We start from the raw sequence: 22,906 nt of genomic DNA, 5'->3' as shown, positions 1-22,906 counted from the left end.
CTCATCTCCATAACCCCTGATGGATTTCATGTCTAGCTTAGTCCTCTGATCTACAGGCGCATGCACAAATGCCTCGCAGCCAAAAACACGCAAATGGTCATATGAAGCAGGTTTGCCATACCAAACGTCTTCGGGGATGCCATTGTCCAAAGCACGATTTGGAGAACAGTTGCATACATGAACTGCAGTTTTCAAAGCCTCTCCCCAAAATTCTTGCGGAAGATTAGCTGTGGACAACATGCAACGTATCCTCTCACAAATTGTGCGGTTATATCTCTCAGCCACGCCATTAGATGATGGATTATGAGGGGCTATTAACTCCCTTTTAATACTATGCATCTCACAAAAAAACATTAAATTCACGTGATACATACTCTCCCCCATTATCTGTTCTTATGGCCTTTAACTTGAGACCCTTTTGTGTGGTCACAAAAGCATGAAATCTTTTAAAAGCGTCAAAAACATCACTCTTGTTTTTAAGTACATACACCCAAGTCTTTCTACTGAAATCATCAATGAAATATACAAAATAGCGTGCACCACCATGTGAGCTCACAGGCATAGTGCATACATCTGAATGTACTAAATCAAGAGCTGGCAACTTTTTAGAGACACCAGACGAATAAGAGAACTTCACTTGTTTACCATAGATACAATCTTTACAAAATTCAAGACAAGGACCTAATCTCCCAAGAGAGGAGAGAACCTGTAGTCCTTTCTCACTCATATGGCAAAGTCTCTTATGCCAAAGTTCCATTGGACAATGAACTTCAGCCATAGCAACAAACTTGCCAGGTAAGGCCTTGCAATGCAAAGAGTATAAAGTTCCCCTTTTGCTACCTAGCCACCACCAAAAGTAGTGAAGTAGCCCTTTACATCCAGCTGGCCAACTGATAGCAGACTCTTCTTAATGCCAGGCACATACCTAACATCATGCAAAACAAGTTCTTGGCCATTTTCCAAAGCCAAGTGAATGGTGCCAACACCCTCAATGTCACATGCATAGTTATTACCCAAGTAAACTTTACCCGGGTTACCTGCAATGTATGTGGCAAAAGACTCCAAAGAAGGAGTTACATGAAATGAGGCACCACTGTCTACTATCCAAGACTGGGACAGCCCATCATGTGTTGAAAGCAAAGCGTCAATAAGATCTGGCTTCGTGATATACATATCACTTGCCATAGCCACAATATCATCAAAGACACTCGAAGCTACGACAAGTGCTTCGTCCACATCAACAATTTCCTCTATGACCACACTAGAGGCCACATTGGCCTTGCCAACATCGTTGGAAGAAGAGGAGGTGTCATCGTCACCTTTAGCATCTTTTGCATCCTTCTTCTTCTTACTCTGCTGCTGCTTCTTCCTCTCAAGCTCTTGCTTATAAAATCTGCAATCAGGCTTTTTATGCCCTTTGCGTCCACATTGATAGCAAGTTGTATCTTGAGATTTTCCCTTGCTCTTACTTCTACTCTTGCCCCTGTTAGCTACATTGTTCCTTTTCTCTGACCTGCCCCTTACATGATAAGCTGTGCCACTGCCTTCACCACTGGCTTTCCTGCTAATCTTCTCATTGAGAATGGAGCCTCTTACACCATCATAGGTTAAAGCGGCATTGTTTGACAATGACACAACAAGCGCTTCCCAACTATCAAGCAAAGTCATCAAAAGAAAAATAGCTTTCAACTCGTCATCAAATGGTTGCAGCCCTGAATCCTGAAGTTGACTCAAAACACATGTAAACGCATTCAAATGCTCAGATGCAGGCTTTCCCTCATCCAATTCCATGTTTACAAGTTTCCGCATGAGATGAACTTGATTCACAGGAGTTTTATTATCGTACGAACTAGTCAACTTCTGCCAAATAGCATGTGCAGTGTCAAGACGCTTAATATCAATAAGCACATTATCTGACACGGCCATTTTGATATAAGCAATAGCCTTTTTGTTCAACTTTGCCCAATCTGCATCTGACAAGTTTTCAGGTTTTGCTGCGAAGAGCAATGCATCTTCGCAATCTTTAAGGAATAGAATGCCTTGCATTCTTTCTTCCACAAATCAAAGCCAGTGCCATCAAATCTTTTGATTTCCATCAAAGACTTTGACTCACTACTACTTGTAGATATGCATTGGAAGCCATTTCGATGCAAAATAGACCAAAAATTCACTGCTGTAATATTATAACAACAGGCTACAAGTTGCAATTTTAGCCTCTTACAGGCTCAGAGAACACTATAGAAGTGCAAGGAAACGTAACACTGGGTTACAAACACTTTATCCAAAGTGTACAGCAATAAAAGAGAGAAATTTCAGTAGTAAATACTGAAATTTCAGCACACACATGAAGCATACATCCTGTGCATGAATGCTCCCACTTCAGCAGTAAAACCAAAGTGCATTTGCAACAACCTCAAACCTGCAACTGAGATAAAAGCTGCTGCAAAATGTATTTTCAGCAATACATAGACTCAATGGGAAGCATCCACAAGTAAATACACGTGTTTATTGTCACATAAACCTCCTGTATATGTGAGAGAGGTCTCAAACTCTGCTCAATTGTACCACAAATTGCAATACATGACACAAAATGTCTAGAATTGCATCACTTTTGCAAAAGCCCCAAAAGTTACTGCAGAATTTGCTGAAATTTTTGAAAAATAAGCAAAAGCCCTGAATTTTTCAACTCGAATCCCTGAGAATTTCTCTTGTAATTACACCTGTAGACGTAGACTTGAATAATCTTGCACTAATGTGCAAAACCCCCAAGTTTAAAGTGACAACTTGCTGAAATTTACTGAAATTTCAGCAAATAGGGCAAAACTCCCAATTCTCCGGGTGGATTGGTGTTGCCCAAAGTGTCCCAAATGTACCTGTAACACTTGTGCTTGCTGTAATTAACAGAAAAAACCTGTTTTTGAAGAGAAACAGCCCGAAATGACCTGTTTTCAACCTGTTTTCAGCATATAAGCACTTGTGGGCTGAGGTATTGTCTTCCTTGAGTCCGGGGGGAGAGAGAAGACAGCTGCGCTTGCTGTTTTTAGAGAGAGAAAACTGCGCAGGAGAGAGAAAATGAAGATTTCTCGCGAGGGAATGCGCGCGGGAGTAGGGAACTTGGCTCTGATACCAGTTTGAAGTGATAGAGGGGCTAGCGATGGGTGTAGAAGAGCCCACGAGTAGAGAGAGAGAGAGAGCGCGAGCGCTGTTGCAGAGAGAGGGAGAGAGCGTACGATTTCTTATTGTGTTTCTTGGGCACACAACTAAAAGCCCTATGTTTTATTATTATGTAAGGGTACAAACTTATGACCATTTAAATGGCATTTGGGTGTGAACACACCCAAGTATAAAAGAATGAATAAATGAGTAAGAGAGGCTATAAGAGGGCCTTTAGACCCAACAAGGCTGCCCAGCGTTTTTGGTTTTCAGCCCTTTTGCAGCAGAAGACTCAGCGTTTTCAGCATGCAGGATTAGCAGCAGATTAAGCCCTAGTTGGTTGCAGAAGACCCCCATTTTCAGCCCTCGAAAACGCAGCCGAAACAGTCATTTTCAGCCACCGAAACAGCCCCGAAATTCAGCGGATAGAAGATCACAGATTTCAGCCCTAAAGTCGTCGTCGTCATCACCGTTGTTGTCATCGGCATAGTCCCAAGTTGCATCAGTCCATTGCATCCGCATTGTACCACTTTGTGCAATCAATAGTAGACCACTCTCGCCGACGAGAGTGGGGCCTTCGGAGGAGGGTTTTACAACGTCTCTGGTGTCGTATCTCTCTTCTCTCTCTGTCTCTCAGTCTCATACACTTGCACGCACTGTCCATTCACTTTGTTTGTGATCATAGCACTCTCTCATTAAGAACGGAAGGCTCTACCTTCCATAAGAACAAAAGGAACCTTGAGCACAGTTCGGAGGACTCATCTTGAGCAAAGCGCAAACATTCATTCCGCTGCACCTTACATTGGTATCAAAGCACGAATCAATGTTAGGTGCAGCGGAATGATTGTTTGCGCTTTGCTCAAGATGAGTGCTCCGAACTGTGCTCAAGGTTCCTTTTAGTTCTTATGGAAGGGAGAGCCTTCCGTTCTTAATGAGAGAATGCTATGATCACAAACAAAGTGAATGGACACTGTGCGTGCAAGTGTATGAGACTGAGAGATAGAGAGAAGAGAGATACGACACCAGAGACGTTGTAAAACCCTCCTCCAAAGGCCCCACTCTCGTCAGCGAGTGGTCTACTTATGATTGCACAATCTGGTACAAATGACGATGCAATGGACTGATGCAATCTGGGACTATGCCGATGACGACGACAGTGATGATGACGACGACTTTAGGGCTGAAATCTGTGGTCTTTTATCTGGTGAATTTCAGGGCTGTTTCGGTGGCTGAAAATCTCTGTTTTGGCTGCGTTTTTATGGGCTGAAAATAGGTATCTTCTGCAATGCTTCAAGGGTTAAATCTGCTACTGTGTCTAATGCTGAAAACGCTGCTGTTCTGCTGCATCAAGGCTGAAAACCAAAAACGTTGGGGCTGCCTCTGTCGCTAGCAAAAACGCTAGGCTGTTCTGGATTTGTTGCTGGCGATCATGGAACTCTACAAATGCCAGAAGTTGGGGATTGCTGGAGAGGACCAAAACGCTAGGGCTGAGTATTTGTAGGCGATGCCAACACTGGAAACGCCAGAGATCTGGGGGGTGCTAAGGATGTCCAAAAACGCTAGGGTTGATGGGTTCTTGCTGAGCATGTGCTCCTGCTGCATCTTCTGCCAGAAAGTGCTAACTTGGGTTTGCTTATATATTAACTTAGCAAAATTGCCCTACCTACTTTTGTTGGGAAGTCACTTAAAAATAATAAGTGAAAAATGTTAAAATAGGGAAAATAGGCTAAATGCACTGGAAAATTTTCCTAACTGATTCTAATGGATTCTGATGGGAATTCTGATGATCATGCTGTGTGCAACCAGAGGATATGCATCTACACTAAGTGACTGGGCATGCACAGTCTACGAATAGACTCACAAAAGTGCCAGATCACCTCTAAATCTAGACTTGACTGAACTGACTGAACCCTGATAATGCTGTAGCTTGTCCACGGACACATAGGGTTGGATGTGTCACGTGACATCCCCTCCTTTTCAAAGTGAGGTACTGGTAACGAATTGTATGGCGTCGAGATGGATCACCAATAGCATCCGGAATCCTGGAAGGGACTCTTCGCCGGCCCACTCTGATGCGTGGGTCGTGCGGTACTTGAACTTCATAAAGGTCTGCAACGCCTGCTTCTTTGGGCCGCGCCGAAAGCGACACAAAGTCTTGTGCAGCTCCTTCGATGCTTCAACTTCGTCGAGAGTCCTGCTTCTTTCTTCTTCAAGAATCTCCATGGTTGAAAATTCTTGAAACCACTTCCAACACAAAACCATGAACATACCCATTCCATGTAAAGTGAAGGGAAAAAATCTTGGCTTCCTAAAAGAATGTGCATGCAATGTAGATGAACATAGAGACGGAGTGACAACCCGTTCATCAAACACATGCAAACAATGAGATCGAATCTTTCTGTTATGATCTAAAATCAACTCTGGCAATTCACAACGGCAATGCCCATGCTTGGTGCTCATACTTTCATGTGCTCGTTCTACCAATGCGTCGTGCCAAGGAAGAGACATGTACTATGACTTCCTTGAATGCATACTTGTCAGCTTTTCATGAACAATCTGCATACATTCGTGCTCATTCATGAGTGAAACGTGCTCAATGAACAATATGTCATGCCTAGGAAAAGGGATTACATAAAGACGCTAACTAAAATACACGAAACGATCACGAATGAAACACTCGAACAATGCGTGCGTATCAATCATGCGAACACATAATACTTCCTGTAAGGGTTCTTTGGACCTAGGCTCAAGAGCCATGATCGATTCTTCCTGAGGGGTCAAATCTTCCTGTGGGGGTTCTTTGGACCTCGACTCGAAAGCCAAGATTGATTCTTCGTGATTGATCGAATCTACAACGAGGTTAGCTTCGCTAGAAAAAACATCAACTAACACATCATCCTTGTGAACAATCAGCTCTTCTTTATGCAACTCATCATGCTTGTGAGAAATCACATCTTGATCATGCAAATCATCATGCAAATCATTGTGCTTATCATTGTCGTTCAAAACATCCTGCAAGTCATTGTCAATCGAATCATCATCAGGCTTCACACAATCATGCAAATCCTGTGTATCATGCTTTGGAGAAGAAGAGATTGAGAGAGTCTCCGTCTCCTGAATCTCTTGCATGTGTGCCGGCACGTGAGACAAGAGTCGCAAGAACTCTTGCATGTATTGGTCGCATCGTTCTTGTCTTGCCTTTCTTTCGGCTTCTCTTTCTGCTTTGTCTTCTGCGTGTCTGCGTTTCATTTCTGCCATTCTTTCTGCATTTCTTGCTTCGCGTTCTAAATTCTGTTTCAGTAACAATTGCTCCAAAGCCTCCATAGCAGTTAGTGCAATCCTTGACGTAGATGTGGAAAGGGGAGGGTTGGAAAAACCTCTTGGTGGGGAAAATTCTTCTTCGCCTCTCTCATGCTCATCACCTCCAAGCGAAGCATCCATTCCGCTTCGAGTGATGATCATTCTGAAGTCGTGGGTTCTTGTGGGTTCTTAAGTTCACGAGGAACTTGGGTTCTTGCGGGTCTTGAGGTCTTGAGGGTTCTTGAGTTCTTGAGGTCCTTGAGGTTTTCTTTCGCTTGCAAGTCGCGTTTGAGAAGGATCTTCTCTTCACCCGAGTTCTACTCTTTTCCGCGGGCGCACCCCTTGGCGGCCTTGCGCTCACACCAAGGTTGCTTTCTCCCACCTCACGTCGATTGGCCGGCCGCTAAGTGCATGGTCCGCTCTCAATGAGTGAAAAGAGACACAAGGGGAGGCTGGACAAGCCCTTCTTTCTTGGGATTCCTCTCACTCTTCAACAAAACACGATTAGGAATCAACACGCCCAAGCGACTTGGGTTCGTGCGACCGCAACAAGCAAAAAAAATTCTTGTGATTCTTGTGGTTCTTTCCTTGAGTGATACAGAACACTGCCAAAGCTCTGATACCAATGTTAGGTGCAGGGGAATGATTGTTTGCGCTTTGCTCAAGATGAGTGCTCCGAACTGTGCTCAAGGTTCCTTTTAGTTCTTATGGAAGGGAGAGCCTTCCGTTCTTAATGGAAAGTGCTATGATCACAAACAAAGTAAATGGACACTATGCGTGTAAGTGAATGAGACTGAGAGATAGAGAGAGAAGAGAGATACGACACCAGAGACGTTGTAAAACCCTCCTCCGAATGTTAGGTGCAGTGGAATGAGATACGACACCAGAGACGTTGTAAAACCCTCCTCCGAATGTTAGTTGCAGCGGAATGAATGTTTGCGCTTTGCTCAAGATGAGTGCTCCGAACTGTGCTCAAGGTTCCTCTTAGTTCTTATGGAAGGGAGAGCCTTCTGTTCTTAATGGAAAGTGCTATGATCACAAACAAAGTGAATGGACACTGTGCGTGCAAGTGTATGAGACTGAGAGATAGAGAGAGAAGAGAGATATGACACCAGAGACGTAAAACCCTCCTCCGAAGGCCCCACTCTCGCCGACGAGAGTGGTCTACTTATTGATTGCACAAAGTGGTACAATGACGATGCAATGGACTGATGCAATCTGGGGCTATGCCGATGACGACGACGACTTTAGAGCTGAAATCTATGGTCTTCTATCTGCTGAAATTCGGGACTGTTTCGGTGGCTGAAAATGACTGTTTTGGCTGTGTTTTCGAGGGCTGAAAATGAGGGTCTTCTGCAACTAACTAGGGCTGAATCTGATGCATGCTGAAAACGCTGAGTCTTTTGCGGCAATTATGGCTGAAAACCAAAACGCTGGGGGCTGATGGTAGCGTTAGTAAAAACGCTAGCATGCTAGCATGCTGGGATCATGGCGATGATGGGGAGGCTAGAAACGCTTGGGAAATCTGGTATTGCTGATGGTATGCAAAAACGCTATGCAATCTGCTGATGGCGATCAAGCGAATCTGCAAACGCTAGGTATTGGGGAGGTGCTGAGGGAATCCAAAAACGCTGGCTGTTCTTCTATGGCGAGGATGAAGGAACCAAAAACGCCAAGGGGTTACTGTTGGGGTTCTGCTGAGAAGGTGCCTGTTGAGCATGTGCTCCTGCTGCCTCTTCTGCCTTTTAGTGCTAATTTGGGTTTGCTTATATATTAACTTAGCAAAATTGCCCTACCTACTTTTGTTGGAAAGTCACTTAAAAATAATAAGTGAAAATACCAAAAATAGGGAAAATAGGCTAAATGCATTGGAAAATTTCCCTAACTGATTCTAATGGATTCTGATGGGAATACTGATGATCATGCTGTGTGCAACCAGAGGATATGCATCTATACTAAGTGACTGGGCATGCACGGTCTACGAATAGGCTCACAAAAGTGCCAGATCATTGCTAAATCTAGACTGACTGGACTGACTGAACCCTTGTCGTGTTGTAGCTTGTCCACGGACACATAGGGTTGGATGTGTCACGTGACATCCCCTCTTTTTCAAAGTGAGGTACTGATACCGAACTGTATGGCGTCGAGGGAGATCGCCAATAGCATCCGGAATCCTGGAAGGGACTCTTCGCCGGCCCACTCTGATGTGTGGGTCGTTGGGTACTTGAACTTCATAAAGGTCTGCAACGCTTGCTTCTTTGGGCCGCGCCGAAAGCGACACAAAGTCTTCTGTGGCTCCATCAATGCTTCAACTTCATCGAGAGTCGTGCTTCTTTCTTCTTCAAGAATCTCCATGGCTGAAAATTCCTGAAACCATTTCCAACACGAAACCATTTCCAACACAAAACCATGAACATATCTATTCCATGTAAAGTGGGTGGAAAAAATCCTGTCTTCCTCAAAGACTGTGCATGCAATGTAGATGAGCCTAGAGACGGAGTGAACACCCGTTCATCAAACACATGCAAACAATGAGATCGGATCTTTCTCTTATGATCTAGAGCAATCAACTTTGGCAATGCACAATGGAAATGCCCATGCTTGGTGCTCATACTGTCCTGTGCTCGTTCGGAAACTGTGTCATGCCAAGGAAGAGACATGGAATGTGACTTCCTTACATACATACTTTTCAGCTTTTCATGAAAATCCGCATACATTCGTGCTCATCCATGAGAGAAACGTGCTCAACATACAATATGTCATGCCTAGGAAAAGGGATCACATAACGATGCTGACTAAAATACAGGAAACGATCACGAATGAAACATTCGAACAATGCGTGCGTATCAATCATGCGAACACATAATACTTCTTGTGAGGGTTCTGTGGACCTAGGCTCGAGAGCCAAGATCAGTTCTTCCTGAATGATCGAATTGTCTTGTGGGGGTTCTTTGGACCTCAACTCGAAAGCCAAGATCGATTCTTTGTGATTGATCGAATCTGCAATGAGGTTAGCTTCGCTAGAAAAAGCATCCACTAACACATCATCCTTGTGAACAATCACATCATCTTCATGCCACCTCATGCTTGTGAAAAATCACATCTTGATCATGCAAATCATCATGCTTGTCATTATCATCCAAATCATCATGCTTAGGAATATCATTCAAATCATCATGCAAATCATGTGTGTCATGCTTTGGAGAAGAAGAGACTAAGAGAGTCTCCTTTTCCTGATTCTCTTGCATCTGTGCCTTAACTTGAGAAAAGAGTCGGAAGAACTCTTGTATTCTTGCTTTGTTCTTGCAATCAAATCTTGCTTCTCTTTCTTTGTTCTTGCAATCAAATTTTGCTTCTCTTGCTTTGGCTTCCAAGCATGCTTGCTCGCTCTCATGCGCTATGGCTGCCATGCTTTCTTGGTATTTGCGCTCTATGGCTGCTATTCTTTCTTCGCTTTCTAACTTCTTGTCCATCATCCTCTTGTCGAAAGCCTCCATAGGAGTCAGTGCAATCCTTGTCGTAGATGGGGAAGGGTCAGAAAAACCTCTTGGTGGGGAAAATTCTTCTTCGCCTCTCTCATGCTCATCACCTCCAAGCGATGAAGTATCCATTCCGCTTCGAGTGATGACCATTCTGAAGTTGTGGGTTCTTGTGGGCTTGGGTTCTTAAGTTCACGAGGAACTTGGGTTCTTGAGGGTCTCGGTTTCTTAAGTTCACGAGGAACTTGGGTTCTTAAGGGTCTTGAGGTTCTTGAGGTTTTCTTTCGCTTGCAAACCATGTTTGAGAAGGATCTTCTCTTCACCCGAGTTCTACTCCTTTCTGCGGGCGCACCCCTTGGCGGCCTTGCGCTCACACCAAGGTTGCTTTTTCCCACCTCACGTCGATTGGCCGGCCGCCTAGTGCATGGTCCGCTTTCAATGAGTGAAAAGAGACACAAGGGGAGGCTGGACAAGCCCTTCTTTCTTGGGATTCCTGTCACTCTTCAAAAAACAAGATTAGGAATCGACACGCCCAAGCGAACTTGGGTTCGTGCGACCTCAACAAGCAAAAAATAAATAAAAATCTTGTGATTCTTGTGGTTCTTTCCTTGAGTGATACAGAACACTGCCAAAGCTCTAATACCAATGTTAGGTGCAGCGAAATGAATGTTTGCGCTTTGCTCAAGATGAGTGCTCCGAACTGTGTTCAAGGTTCCTTTTAGTTCTTATGAAAGGGAGAGCCTTCCGTTCTTAATGGAAAGTGCTATGATCACAAACAAAGTGAATGGACACTGTGCGTGCAAGTGTATGAGACTGAGAGAGAGAGAGAGAAGAGAGATACAACACCAGAGACGTTGTAAAACCCTCCTCCGAAGGCCCCACTCTCGTCAGCGAGAGTGGTCTACTTATTGATTGCACAAAGTGGTACAATGACGATGCAATGGACTGATGCAATCTGGGACTATGCCGATGACGACGACAAATTTAGGGCTGAAATCTGTGGTCTTCTATTTACTGAAATTTGGGACTGTTTCGGTGGCTGAAAATGACTGTTTTGGCTGCGTTTTCAAGGGTTGAAAATGAGGGTCTTCTGCAACCAACTAGGGTTGAATCTGCTACTTCTAATGCATGCTGAAAACGCTGAATCTTCTGCGGCAATTATGGCTGAAAACCAAAACGCTGGGGGCTGATGGTAGCGTTAGTAAAAACGCTAGCATGCTGGGATCATGGGGATGATGGGGAGGCTAGAAACGCTTGGGAAATTTGGTACTGCTGATGATATGCAAAAACGCTATGCAATCTGTTGATGGCGATCAAGCGAATCTGCAAACGCTAGGTGTTGGGGAGGTGCTGAGGGAATCCAAAAACGCTGGCTGTTCTTCTATGGCGAGGATGGAGGAACCAAAAACGCCAAGGGGTTACTGTTGGGGTTCTGTTGAGAAGGTGCTTGTTGAGCATGTGCTACTGCTGCCTCTTCTGCCATTTAGTGCTAATTTGGGTTTGCTTATATATTAACTTAGCAAAATTGTCCTACCTACTTTTGTTGGAAAGTCACTTAAAAATAATAAGTGAAAATACCAAAAATAGGGAAAATAGGCTAAATGCACTGGAAAATTCCCCTAATTGATTCTAATGGATTCTGATGGGAATACTGATGATCATGCTGTGTGCAACCAAGAGGATATGCATCTATACTAAGTGACTGGGCATGCACGGTCTACGAATAGACTCACACAAATGCCAATCACTACTAAATCTAGACTGACTGGACTGACTGAACCCTTGTCGTGCTGTAGCTTGTCCACGGACACATAGGGTTGGATGTGTCATGTGCTCTCTCTATCTCTCAGTCTCATGCACCTTCACGCACAGTGTCTATTCACTTTGTTTGTGATCACTTGCACTCTCTCACTAAAGCACGGAAGGCTCTCCCTTCCCTAAGTAAAAGGAACCTTGAGCACAGTTCGGAGCACTCATCTTGAGCAAAGTTCAACATTCACTTCCGCTGCATCTTACACCAAAAGGCATCACTAAAAACTCATAGAGTCCAAAAGTGGTACGAAATGTTGTCTTGTGAACATCCTCAAGAGCAATCTGGATCTCATGATAGCCACTTTTAAGGTCAATCTTGCTAAAATGACTTGATCCTTGAAGTCGATCAAGGATGTCGTCGATCCTAGGTATAGGAAACTTGTTCTTGATTGTAATCTTGTTGAGTGCACGATAGTCGATGCACATGCCACATTCGCCAAGATCCATCCTTCTTCTGAACAAGCAAAACTGGTGAACAGAAGGGTGACAAACTAAGTTGAATCAATCCTTTCTTGAGAAGATCATTGACTTGACTCATGATCTCATCCTGTTGTGTTGGGCTTACTTTGTAAAGGGGTCTGTTAGGAGGTGATCTTCTTGGAATCAGATCAATGGTATGATCCTCAGGACGCTTAGAGAGCAACTCCCCCGGTAGGCTCTCTGAAAAATAATTCTGATATTGTTTCAACAAATCAAGTCTCTCTGTCGTTAAAGTAGATAAATTTGAATTACCTTCATCTTGAGACCTGTCTCAAACAAAAATCAAGCAAAAATATGAGATTTCATTAACTTAGAAACTGCCGCAACAGATACAATTGGGATATACTTGCCCTTGATTTTTACATCCAGAGTGAGATCCTTTCCTTTGTGCTGAAGTAAAATCTTCTTTGCCTTGGTATCAATCATTGCACTACTCGTGTAGTGCCATGGCATTCCCAATAGGACATCACATCCCACAAGGGGCATAATGAAAAAATCCTCTTTTCCAACATACCCTTGGACGTGCAACCGAAGCTTGCCTATCAAAGGGGTAACTGCCAGTTCTCTGTCAGGTGCTGCCATCGAAGCATCCATTTGGGGACCCATCTCCTTTGGTTCATCTCCTCTGGTTTCACCCCCAATCTAGCTGCCAACTCTGTTGAAATGAAGTTAGCCTTGGCTCCGCTGTCGAAAAAGATAAGGACCTCCTGATCTCTAATTTTTCCCCAAGCTATGCAAAGCTCAGAGGACTCATCTTCTACTTGCACTCCCATCATATCTGCTACCAAACCAACAACCGTCTTTCCTTTCTTAGAGAGAGAGAGAGAGGGGGAGAGAGAGAGAGAGAGAGAGAGAGAGAGAGAGAGAGAGAGAGAGAGAGAGAGAGAGACCAAACATGAGACACGAACATGAGACACAGGAAGGCGGAATTCATTCCCTAGAAGCGTTGGTGCTCAAGACGAGCACGCCCCAGGATATTTCTTTTATATTGCAAAAGATGGCGTATACAAGTTGTTGTCACAAGTGCTCAAAGCGTTCTTGATCTTCAAAGACTCAAGTCTTTGTCGTCTTCAAGAAATGCCCAAAGAGAGAGATCGCCCAAAAATTGATGATCCCCACAAATGCTCTCAAGAGGCCTTTATATAGGTAAAAGCCTAGCTTTTTGGGTGCCCTTGACCCTAGGCTTTTGAATTGTCCGACCTTTGGCTTCTCATTTATCCGACCTTTGGCTTTTCATTTGTCCCATCCCTTGGCTTATAAAATGAAGGGCACCACACTTTCTAAGGTTGATTTGTGTTATGCACCTCACTTTTAGGGTCAATTTGTGACAACAGGAACATCGGAAAGGGAATATTCCATTGGTCTGGCAGGAAATACAAACTGGAAAAAAGAATACGAGTAAAGACACAAGCACAAGAATAAAGATGGGTTCTGAGAAGCTTTTTCTAAAAGGCAGGACAATTTTAAGTGCTTTCTAGGAAGGCAGATGCTTTCCCGCGAGGAATCTATGTTTGCGTAACATCTGTGCATGAGAACTGCATCCGGGGACGCGTGGAACGTGTCTGTGTAAGCATCCATTTTCAGCTCATGAGTTTTTTTGGAGTTTTGTCCAGGTTCACACCTTTTAAAGAAAAGTGATCAGCTACCCACTTAAAGTAAAGCAAGAGTTATAAGGGAAAACAAAAGAAAAAAGGCAGCGATCTCTTCTTATGGCTGAATTTGATGCAAGCACTCACTCTTTCTCCTCTCTCTAAACTTGGCGCAAGGTCTCTCTCTCTCTCTCTCTCTCTCTCTCTCTCCTCTGGCTATTCCAAGCGCCCTATGGGCTTCGCTATTCCTATAGTAGACTCGCCAGCTATTCCTGCCGCTGCCAGGAGGCTATAAAAGCAACACCGAGCGCCCTCTTTCAAATCAGTGTTGCCAGCGCTAGGGTAAAGGAGTACTACAGCCGGGAATCTACAAATGCTTGCGGTAAGACGGAGCACGTAGTTCACTTTTCTGTGCAAGGAGCGACATGTGAAGTTTGTGAATACGTTCCACAAGTTGTTGCTTTAGGTTTTTCCTTTTTGTAGGTGCTCCATTGCGAAGGAGTAAGAAGGCCTCGGCCTACGCTCGGGGATTCTGGGAATGGAATCAAGAACGGTTTGCAGAGTTTTACACTCCAAGTGCAGACGGAATTGAGAGCTCGCCTCTCGGAATGTGCAGCTCTTGAACGAATTGACTATCAAGTCTGAGAATAAGATCGGAGGGGTTGCTCTGGTTCTTGTTCTTGTTTGTGTGCTGCTCCGACGCCTCGCTTTTTTTGCAAAGGACGACGATTCTAGGAAGGAACGAGAAGAAGCATGACGAGCCACGACAAAACAGCTGAAGATGAACTTCAACAAGTATGAGTTCAACTCGCGGAATTGAAGCAGCTTCTCACGTTGTCGGCTGTTCAAAAGGATTTGGAAGGAATCAAGAAGCCACAAGGAACAGATGTCGATGGGCGCCAGGAAAATCCTGCCGGTGGTAACAACCGGCAAGACGAAAACGTGGAAAGAGGTGTCGAAGCCCAGAAGGGATCTCCGGATTGGAACCAACGGCCTTGCAAGAGCAAGGACCAAGAAAAAGAACTCTCTCTGCTAAACAAATGCAAGGATGTCTCTATCTCTTCTCCATCATACTCTCCTGATTATACTACTTTCACTTCTCATACAATATCTAAGCCTTCTTCAAAACAGAGAAGTCCTACGTAATAACGGCTTGAAAGCCCTTATCTTCTTTGACTCGAGAGCCACCAAGAATTTCATCCACCTCGACTTCCTCAAGCACATGGACTTTGACTACGATTCACAGAGTGGAGAATTTGAAGCCGAGCTAGCCACTCAGCAAACTCAGAAAGTGGTACCTGTAACAAACTTGGGCACCCCAAGTCTAGATTCTGTCGCGACACAAGAGAGAGATTCACTTAAAACACTTCACAATTTATTGAGTCGACACGGCCCGACATAGTTCCGTGTCAAGAGAGATTAGCCCCAAAAACTGGTGCCTCTTTCGGTATTTCTTTTTGTATTAATCTTTGAGCAAAGTACAACTCCCGTGGGTCCTCAGCTCTCAGACTCTATGTCTAGATGCTCTGACAAGTGAGGCCCTTCAGCTTCTTTTATTCTTACAAAGGGTTGCCAAAAGCAGAGCCCTTAAAAGCAGTAAACTCAAAAACAGCGAGTCCTAAAAGCAATTGGCGCTAAAATCTGCCAAAAGCAGCCATCATAAATTTCGTAGTTCCGTACAGCAGGCCACATCAGCATGTTAGCGCAAAAAGTGGAATTTCTTACGCTACGCCACATCAGCATGTCAGCGTGATTTATGGGAATCCGTACAGCGATTGCCACGTCAGCTTGTCCATACTCTTTTCTGCCATGTCAGCAGCTTGCCAACACCTGCCACATCACCATTTTGTGACATAGCCCCAAGTCTAGATTCTGTCACGACACGAGAGAGATTCAGTAAGTTCTGCATGCTCATTCCTTGTAGTAATAGCACAAGATGTAGCACATTTGTTCATTAAGCATTGGTATCCCCTTTGTGGTTTGCCAAAGTCGATTTCTTCAGGTAGATATTTTAAACTTACGTCACATTGTTGGCAAGCACTCTTTGAAAATTTTGGCACTAGTTAAATTTCTCATCTACATTTCATCCATAGTCAGATGGTCAAATTGAGATTTATAATCAGTTAGCCTTTGATGTCTTAAAGTTGTATGTGCATGATCAACAGTCTCACTGGGAACAATATCTCCCATTGGTACAAGCACTCTTGAATGACTCCTATTCTAGAGCCATGGATATGACTCCATATGAGGCAGCATTTGGCTGTTCGTTTGAGTCTCTGTTGACTAGATTGGTTAGTCAGTTGCTTGATGCGAATGCTGAGAGCCAGTCCTTAGAAGAGGTTACTAAGAGTGTGAAGCTTCGGCTAAGCAAGGCTTGGGAATCTTATTCAAGGTAGGCTAATAAGCATCATCGGGATGTTACTATCAAGGAAGGGGAAGAATGTATGTCATATGGTCCGTTTCCAATCATTAGAAAGATAAATGATGTGTCTATGAAATTGGTCAATGCACAACGTTTTCCATGTTTCTTGGTTAAAGTTGTTTCAAGGAAATTCCCCATAGGAGATTCTTGAAGAGGATGAACCCGAGATCGACGATGAAACTGAAGTCATGGAGCCGTAGGAGATTTTACTGCATCGCTTCTGGCATGTTTCAAAGAAGCAAGCACGGCGGTACTTTTTGAAGTGCAAGGATCAAGGAACCCACAAGGCAGTGTGGGGTCAATGAAGATTTCTTCGCAGATGACCCAGAGTTGTTGGCAGACTATAAGGAAGCCATGCAGCTTGGTACCAGTACCTCACCTTCAAAGGGGGGAATGTCACAACCCTATGTGCATGTGAACAAGGTGTAACTCCTACTTCTAGGGTTTAGGATAGCCTAGGAAATGTTCTGGCACCTTTGTGAGCCTGTTCACAGAACGTGCATGTCCCGGTGTCTACTAGGTGTAGGCACAGGGGTGTGTTCACATTATAGGACTTATGCCATTAGAATAAGCCTAGTTAGGTTAGTGCATATGAATCAGCTCTTATTAGTTATTAATAAGTGACCAACATCAATATAAGAAGTTGTGGGGATTTATCTGGCCTCTGCTCAACCCCACCTTGCAAAGCTATAAAGGTGACCCCTTGGCTTAGCATTTCATCATCAGTTCAGTACCAAGTACTAGATGGGCACACAACGTCCTAGCATCCTCAACAACCCTCATCGTTTTTCATCAGCCTAGCGTTTTTACCGACTAGTAGCAGATCAGCCAGCGTTCACTTTCAGCCTCATGGCAACAGATCAGCCCCATCAACGATTCCAGACATCAGAAGCATTAGCGTTTTTGCATCAGATGAGCCAGCGTTTTCAGTTTTCAGCCCATAGCTTCATTAGAGTTTGCAGATCCAAGTGAGTTCCATTAGCATTTTCTGATTTCAGCCCTTAGCCTCTCCGTACAGTTGAGTTCAAGCGTCCAGTGCATGATCCCATGCATCGCAGTATCTAGAACCATTGTATCAGCATTTGTGCAATCTAAAGCAAACACCGCTCTAGCAGTAGAGTGGGGGCCCTTGGAGGGGTGTTTGGGACCCCATCCTGGTGTTAGTCTTCTTTCTGTCTCTCTCACTCACAGACCTTCACTCGGTTCTATTCTCTCGTCTCTCTCTCTCTTTCCATTGCACATCTCTCTTATTAAGTGAAAGGAACCTCGTGTACATACTGAGCACTCATCTTGAGCTATCACCATCAACACGTCCGCTGCACATAACAACTAGGCTTTGTTATGACAAGAGTGTCGTGCACCTCCAAGAACGTGATAGAAACTCAGTGCGCTGAACGTGGTGTTTATGTGTGTGTGAGTGAATACGCACGAGGTGTGAGAGCATAATATGTTACGTAGTCATACACCCCCCTTATTGGGCACAATGGTGATATAAGGGGGCCGCCAAGAAACTCGTTTTGTAAATGAGAAAACTTACAAAATGTTTCTAACATTTCGAAACTTCTCGCAAAAGGTTTCGAATGTGAATGCTTCTTGCTAGTCTCTTATGTCACATAGTCTTACACACTTACTGTGTCCTCAACTCAAGGGGAGTTATGGACACTCTCCTAGTCTTTTATAAGTAATCTCCGCGTCAAGGCTTTATATTGGCTTGTCACTCATAGTTGCTGATGAAACTTCTGTGGTGGCGTTTCTTAATCTAGCAAACTGTTTCGAAACTTTTATAAGTAATCTCCGCGTCAAGGCTTTATATTGGCTTGTCACTCATAGTTGCTGATGAAACTTCTGTGGTGGTGTTTCTTAATCTAGCAAACTGTTTCGAAACTTTTGAAACTCGTTCCATACGAAACATTTCGAAACATCATGGAAACTAGTACCATGAATATATAGCTTTCAGGTACATTTACGGTTGAATCTAGACTTTTCATGGATTCGGCATCTAGGTGTATATGCGCCCCCCGCCCCCCCCCCCCCCCCCCCCCTCTCTCTCTCTCTCTCACACACACACACACACACACACACGCATGTTCTTGGAGAGGATGTAATTTTATTTCATTTCTTGTCATAGACAAATCCTAGGGCCCCAGACTTCACACACAAACACACAAATCAGCCCCTTTGGTTGGACTCCCGGTTCAGTCCCAGCTGGGTACATGACAAATTAAGACTAAGCAACACAGAAGAACCTCTTTTAACTGCAGCTTACTGCAATGGGCACAAAATACCTTGTTACATGCCCATTAATAACTCAGTCTTGAAGGAGACATGCCAAGTCTTGCGAAGCTCAAGCCTGCATGCAATGCAGATCCAAGATAACGTTAAAACTGGGCCCCACCAGCATGTATTGCAACCGTGTCTCGACAGCCTTGATTATAAACAGAAGGCATTGGAGAGTAGCATGCATGCCTCGTATTCACATTCCAATCCATCTGATGACACACTGAAGGTTGTTGCAGCACCATTTCTCTCAAATCCAGGCATTTTCTCCTCCACGCTGTTTTCTGACAAGCTCGTTAACCATCAACGTAAGTTCCTTCATGACACAGATTTGGACTCTCATTCTAAAGGTAGCAACTTATCTTTTGTAAACCTTGGTAATCTTCTGCACAAATGTAGAAAGGAAAAAGACTCAGCTTATGCTTTGCAACACTGTATGCATGAGTATGGCCTTGATGCAGAAAATGAATTGGTAGAAAGTCTCATATTGGCCTTTGTAGATGCTGGATGCATGAACCCCGCCCAGCAACTCTTCGACAGACTTGAGAGTCAGCGTGCATCTGTGTGGGGTGCTCTTATTACAGGCTATGCAAAATGCAGAGAGCCACACGAAGCCCTCAATTTGTACCAGAAAATGCAGGACAAGGCTTCCATAAATCTTACTGCACCTGTGTCTTTGGCTTTACTGAAGGCGTGCACTGAGCTGAAAGACATTAACACAGGTGAGGACATACATGCTAAATTGGATAAAGAAGTAGTGGAGAAAGATGTTTATGTTGGAAGCTCCCTGATTCATATGTATGCAAAATGTGGCGATCTTGCTAAGGCACAAGAAGTGTTTGATAACCTCCGAGTACAGAATGTTGTTACATGGAATGCATTGATTTCTGGTTATGCTGAGCACGGATGTAGTGATGAAGCTCTGGGCTGGCATAAACATATGGCACGTAATGGGATTTCTCCAGATGGAGTTACCCTTGTCTGTAGTTTAAAAGCTTGTGGCAACAAAGGAGATGCTGGCAGAGTGAGGGAAATACATGCTGAAATACTGAAGAAAGGGCTCTTAGAAGGTGATATAATCCTTGGTGGCAGCTTGGTTGATACATATGCCAAGTGTGGCTCATTGGTAGAAGCTCAGGAAGTTTTTGACAAGCTTCCAGCTCGAAACATTGTCTCCTGGAATGCATTGATTAATAGATTTACAGAGTATGGTTACAGTGAGAAGGCACTCAACTGGTTTGAGCAAATGCAACATGATGAAATCACTCCTGATGCTGCTACATTCATCTCCAGCTTGAAAGCTTGTGCTAGTATGGCAGCTGGTTCAAGAGCACAGGAAATACATGCTTATGTTGTAAAGCTTGGTATATTTGACAGTGACGTCTTTTTTGGCAGTATCTTTGTAGATGTCTATGCTAAATGTGGTTGGTTCACAGACATGCAATACGTCTTTAAAAGTTCGTCAGTCAGGGATGCGGGCTTGTGGAATGCTTTCATATCTGCTTTATTAGAATTTGGGCTATATGAGGAGGCGTTGAAGTGTTTTGATCAGATGCAGCATGAAGGTGTATGCTCAAATGCTGGCACCGTAATCTCCTCCCTAAAAATTTGCAGTCGTCTCGGAGCCCCATTCACGGGTTGGCATATACATATCGAGATGGTGAAACAAGGTTGGTTAGAACAAGACGCATATGTGGGCAGTAGTTTGATTGATGTGTATGCCAAATGTGGCCTTTGTACGGAAGCACAGAGTGTGTTTGAGATGCTCCCAGCTCGGGATGTGGCCTCATGGAATGCGCTATTAGCAGGGTACGCAGAGTACACGTCTGGTGAGGAAGCTCTGAGGCGTTATAAACTCATGGAGCCTGAAGGCATTTCACCAGATGCTATAACTTATAGTTGTGTCTTGAAAGCTTGCACTGGCATTGGAGTCATCAATGAAGGTCGTGAGTTGCACAAAGAAATTGTTGAGAGAGGGCTGGAGAATGGTGAGGTTGCGAATGCTCTTATAGAAATGTATTCTAAATGTTACTCTCTTGGTGATGCACAGCATGTGTTCGACCATCTTCCTTTCTCTGGTGTCATGTCATTAAACACTCTCATATCAGGTTACATTGACTGTGGATGTGAAGAGAAAGTACTTCATTTTTACAAGCATGAGCACCACAAGCCTGTATCAGCAGATACTATCACCCTAGGTTGCAGCTTGAAAGCTTGTGGTACTTTGAAAGCCACTGCGGAAGCTCAGGAAATACACAGTGAAGCGGTTTGTAAAGGGCTGGAACAAGACATTCTTGTTGGCAACACCTTAGTCGATGTGTATTCTAGGTGTGGCTTGTTCCCAGAAGCACATGAAACATTTCACAAGCTTGAAACCCAGGATGTTGTTACGTGGACTGCTCTCCTTGCAGGCTATGCGGAACATGGGTGTGGTGATGAGGCTCTCTACTATTTTGAAAAGATGCTTGAGAAAGGGATCTCTTGGGATGCTGTGACTCTTGCATGCATTTTGACAGTATGTGGCAACCCACGTGCCATGAGAAAGGGCCAAGCATTACATGTTGAAGCTGCAAAAAGAGGCCTGTTGGAGACACACCTTTCAGTCGGGAATGCTTTGGTTGACATGTATGCCAAAAGTGGTGCACTCGAGGATTCACAAAAGGTCTTTTACAGCCTTCCGTATCGAGACAATGTCTCATGGAACGCGTTTATTTCTGGATATGTGGAGTTTGGGTGCGTAGAGGATGCATTCGGCTTTTTTGAGCAGATGGGGCATGATGGCATCACTAGTGATGTTTCAATACTCATTTGTGGCCTGAAAGCCTGCAGTAGCATGGTGGCTTCAGATAGAGGAAGAGAATTACACTCAGAGACCGTACAAAAGGGGCTGGAGAGAGAGCTTATTATGGGCAACACGTTGGTCGATATGTATGTCAAGTGTGGTGCTTTTCTAGCCGCACAATATGCCTTCGACAAGCTTCAAGCTAGGGACCTAGTCTCGTGGAACACTTTAATAGCTGGATATGGTCAGCATGGCCAGAGTGAAGATGTCTTTCAAACCTTTGAAAAGATGCGAGCTGAGGATATGCTGCCAGATCTTGTCACATTTAGTTGTGTTCTTAATGCTTGTAGTCATGCAGGGGCAGTGGAGTTGGGCCAAATATATTTTGAGGCTATTGTGAGTGATCATGGTCTTATTCCAACATTGGAACATCACTCCTGCATTGTTGATCTTCTTGGACGAGCAGGGCAAGTAGATAAGGCAATGGCAGTAATTAGCAGGATGCCTTGTCATCCAGGTATTGTTGCATGGCATAGTACATTGGGGGCATGTCAAAGGTGGGGCAATGTCGGAATCGGAAAACTTGCTTTTGAGAATGTAGTGGCACTGGATGATACGGATGCTGCCGCTTATGTATGCATGTGCAACATTTTTGTTAATGCCAACATACATGAGCAGGAGATTGAAATTTTGGGATAATGTGCAGGAGGAGATGGCTAAAGCAGGGATTTGCTGCCTGCTGGAAAATTTAAAGGAACTCTCATTCTCTTGTGCATGCTAGCAAGGAACCCTGTTTCTACCTTTGATGCAGAAACATTCTGCAAACTGAATTAACGATCATGCGCAGATCATGTTGATTATGGCACTAAGATGGGCTGGTCAAGCTCTACAACTTGTTCTTGAAAAATTACATCTCGTGTAAGAAGCTCATACAAACATTTAAGACAATTCCTGACCTTGGTATAAACATTGAAGACAAGGCTTCATTATTTATGTTTCTTAACCTTTGTCAATGCAACTCTTACATAAATCCTACTTAAAAGTTTAACTTGCAACAAGCAATAGTCTAACATAGTTCAATGAAATCGAAATAAGAATATTCAATGGATTAGTTTAGATGAATTACCATCGATGTGCGACACAATTTAGGGCAATTAGGTCTCCCCAATCTCGGAAAAATGAAAAGCCTTTCAAAACATTTGAAGTGGATAAGTGAAGGGTGAGTTTAGGAAATGAAAAGACCCATGAGAATGGAAATTCAAAAGACTTTTTGTGTTTATATAAAGAGATGGTCGATTGTTTTCTTTTGCTTATTTTCCCTTTAGCGTTTTCTTCTCTTTAGAGTGTGTCTTCGCACTATATAGGTAGTGATTTTTTTTTTTTTTGAAGCCAATAGGAGAGTGATATATATAATTAAGTACACCACATGTTGGCAGAAAATCAATGATACAAACTTGGAACAATTGAACAAAACATATATAGCTTCAATTTTGGAATATGGAAGAGGCAAAGTTCCCTCTCGAAGATCACTGTCCTCTAATTTGGGCGCCCTTAGCTGCGATTCTTTATTATTATTAACAATTGGATACAACTATTGGGCGAGACTACTCAC

General features: G+C 43.8%; 1 protein-coding gene across 1 annotated transcript in view; it reads left to right on the top strand.

Moving 5' to 3' along the window:
- The window catches only part of LOC147417902 (pentatricopeptide repeat-containing protein At2g04860-like), a 56,819-nt gene extending 34,536 nt beyond the window's left edge, over positions 1–22,283 (top strand). Inside the window, exon 2 of the mRNA XM_086506828.1 lies at positions 18,364–22,283. Coding sequence (XP_086362954.1) covers positions 18,364–21,993 — 3,630 coding nt within the window. The 3' untranslated portion in view covers positions 21,994–22,283. The remainder of the gene's footprint in view (positions 1–18,363) is intronic.
- Positions 22,284–22,906: the final 623 nt, after the last annotated feature.

Source organism: Adiantum capillus-veneris, chromosome 30 (assembly GCF_014529385.1).
Source record: "Adiantum capillus-veneris isolate H3 chromosome 30, ASM1452938v2, whole genome shotgun sequence".
Classification (NCBI taxonomy): Eukaryota; Viridiplantae; Streptophyta; class Polypodiopsida; order Polypodiales; family Pteridaceae; genus Adiantum; species Adiantum capillus-veneris.
This window is presented reverse-complemented; position numbering and strand designations above follow the sequence as displayed.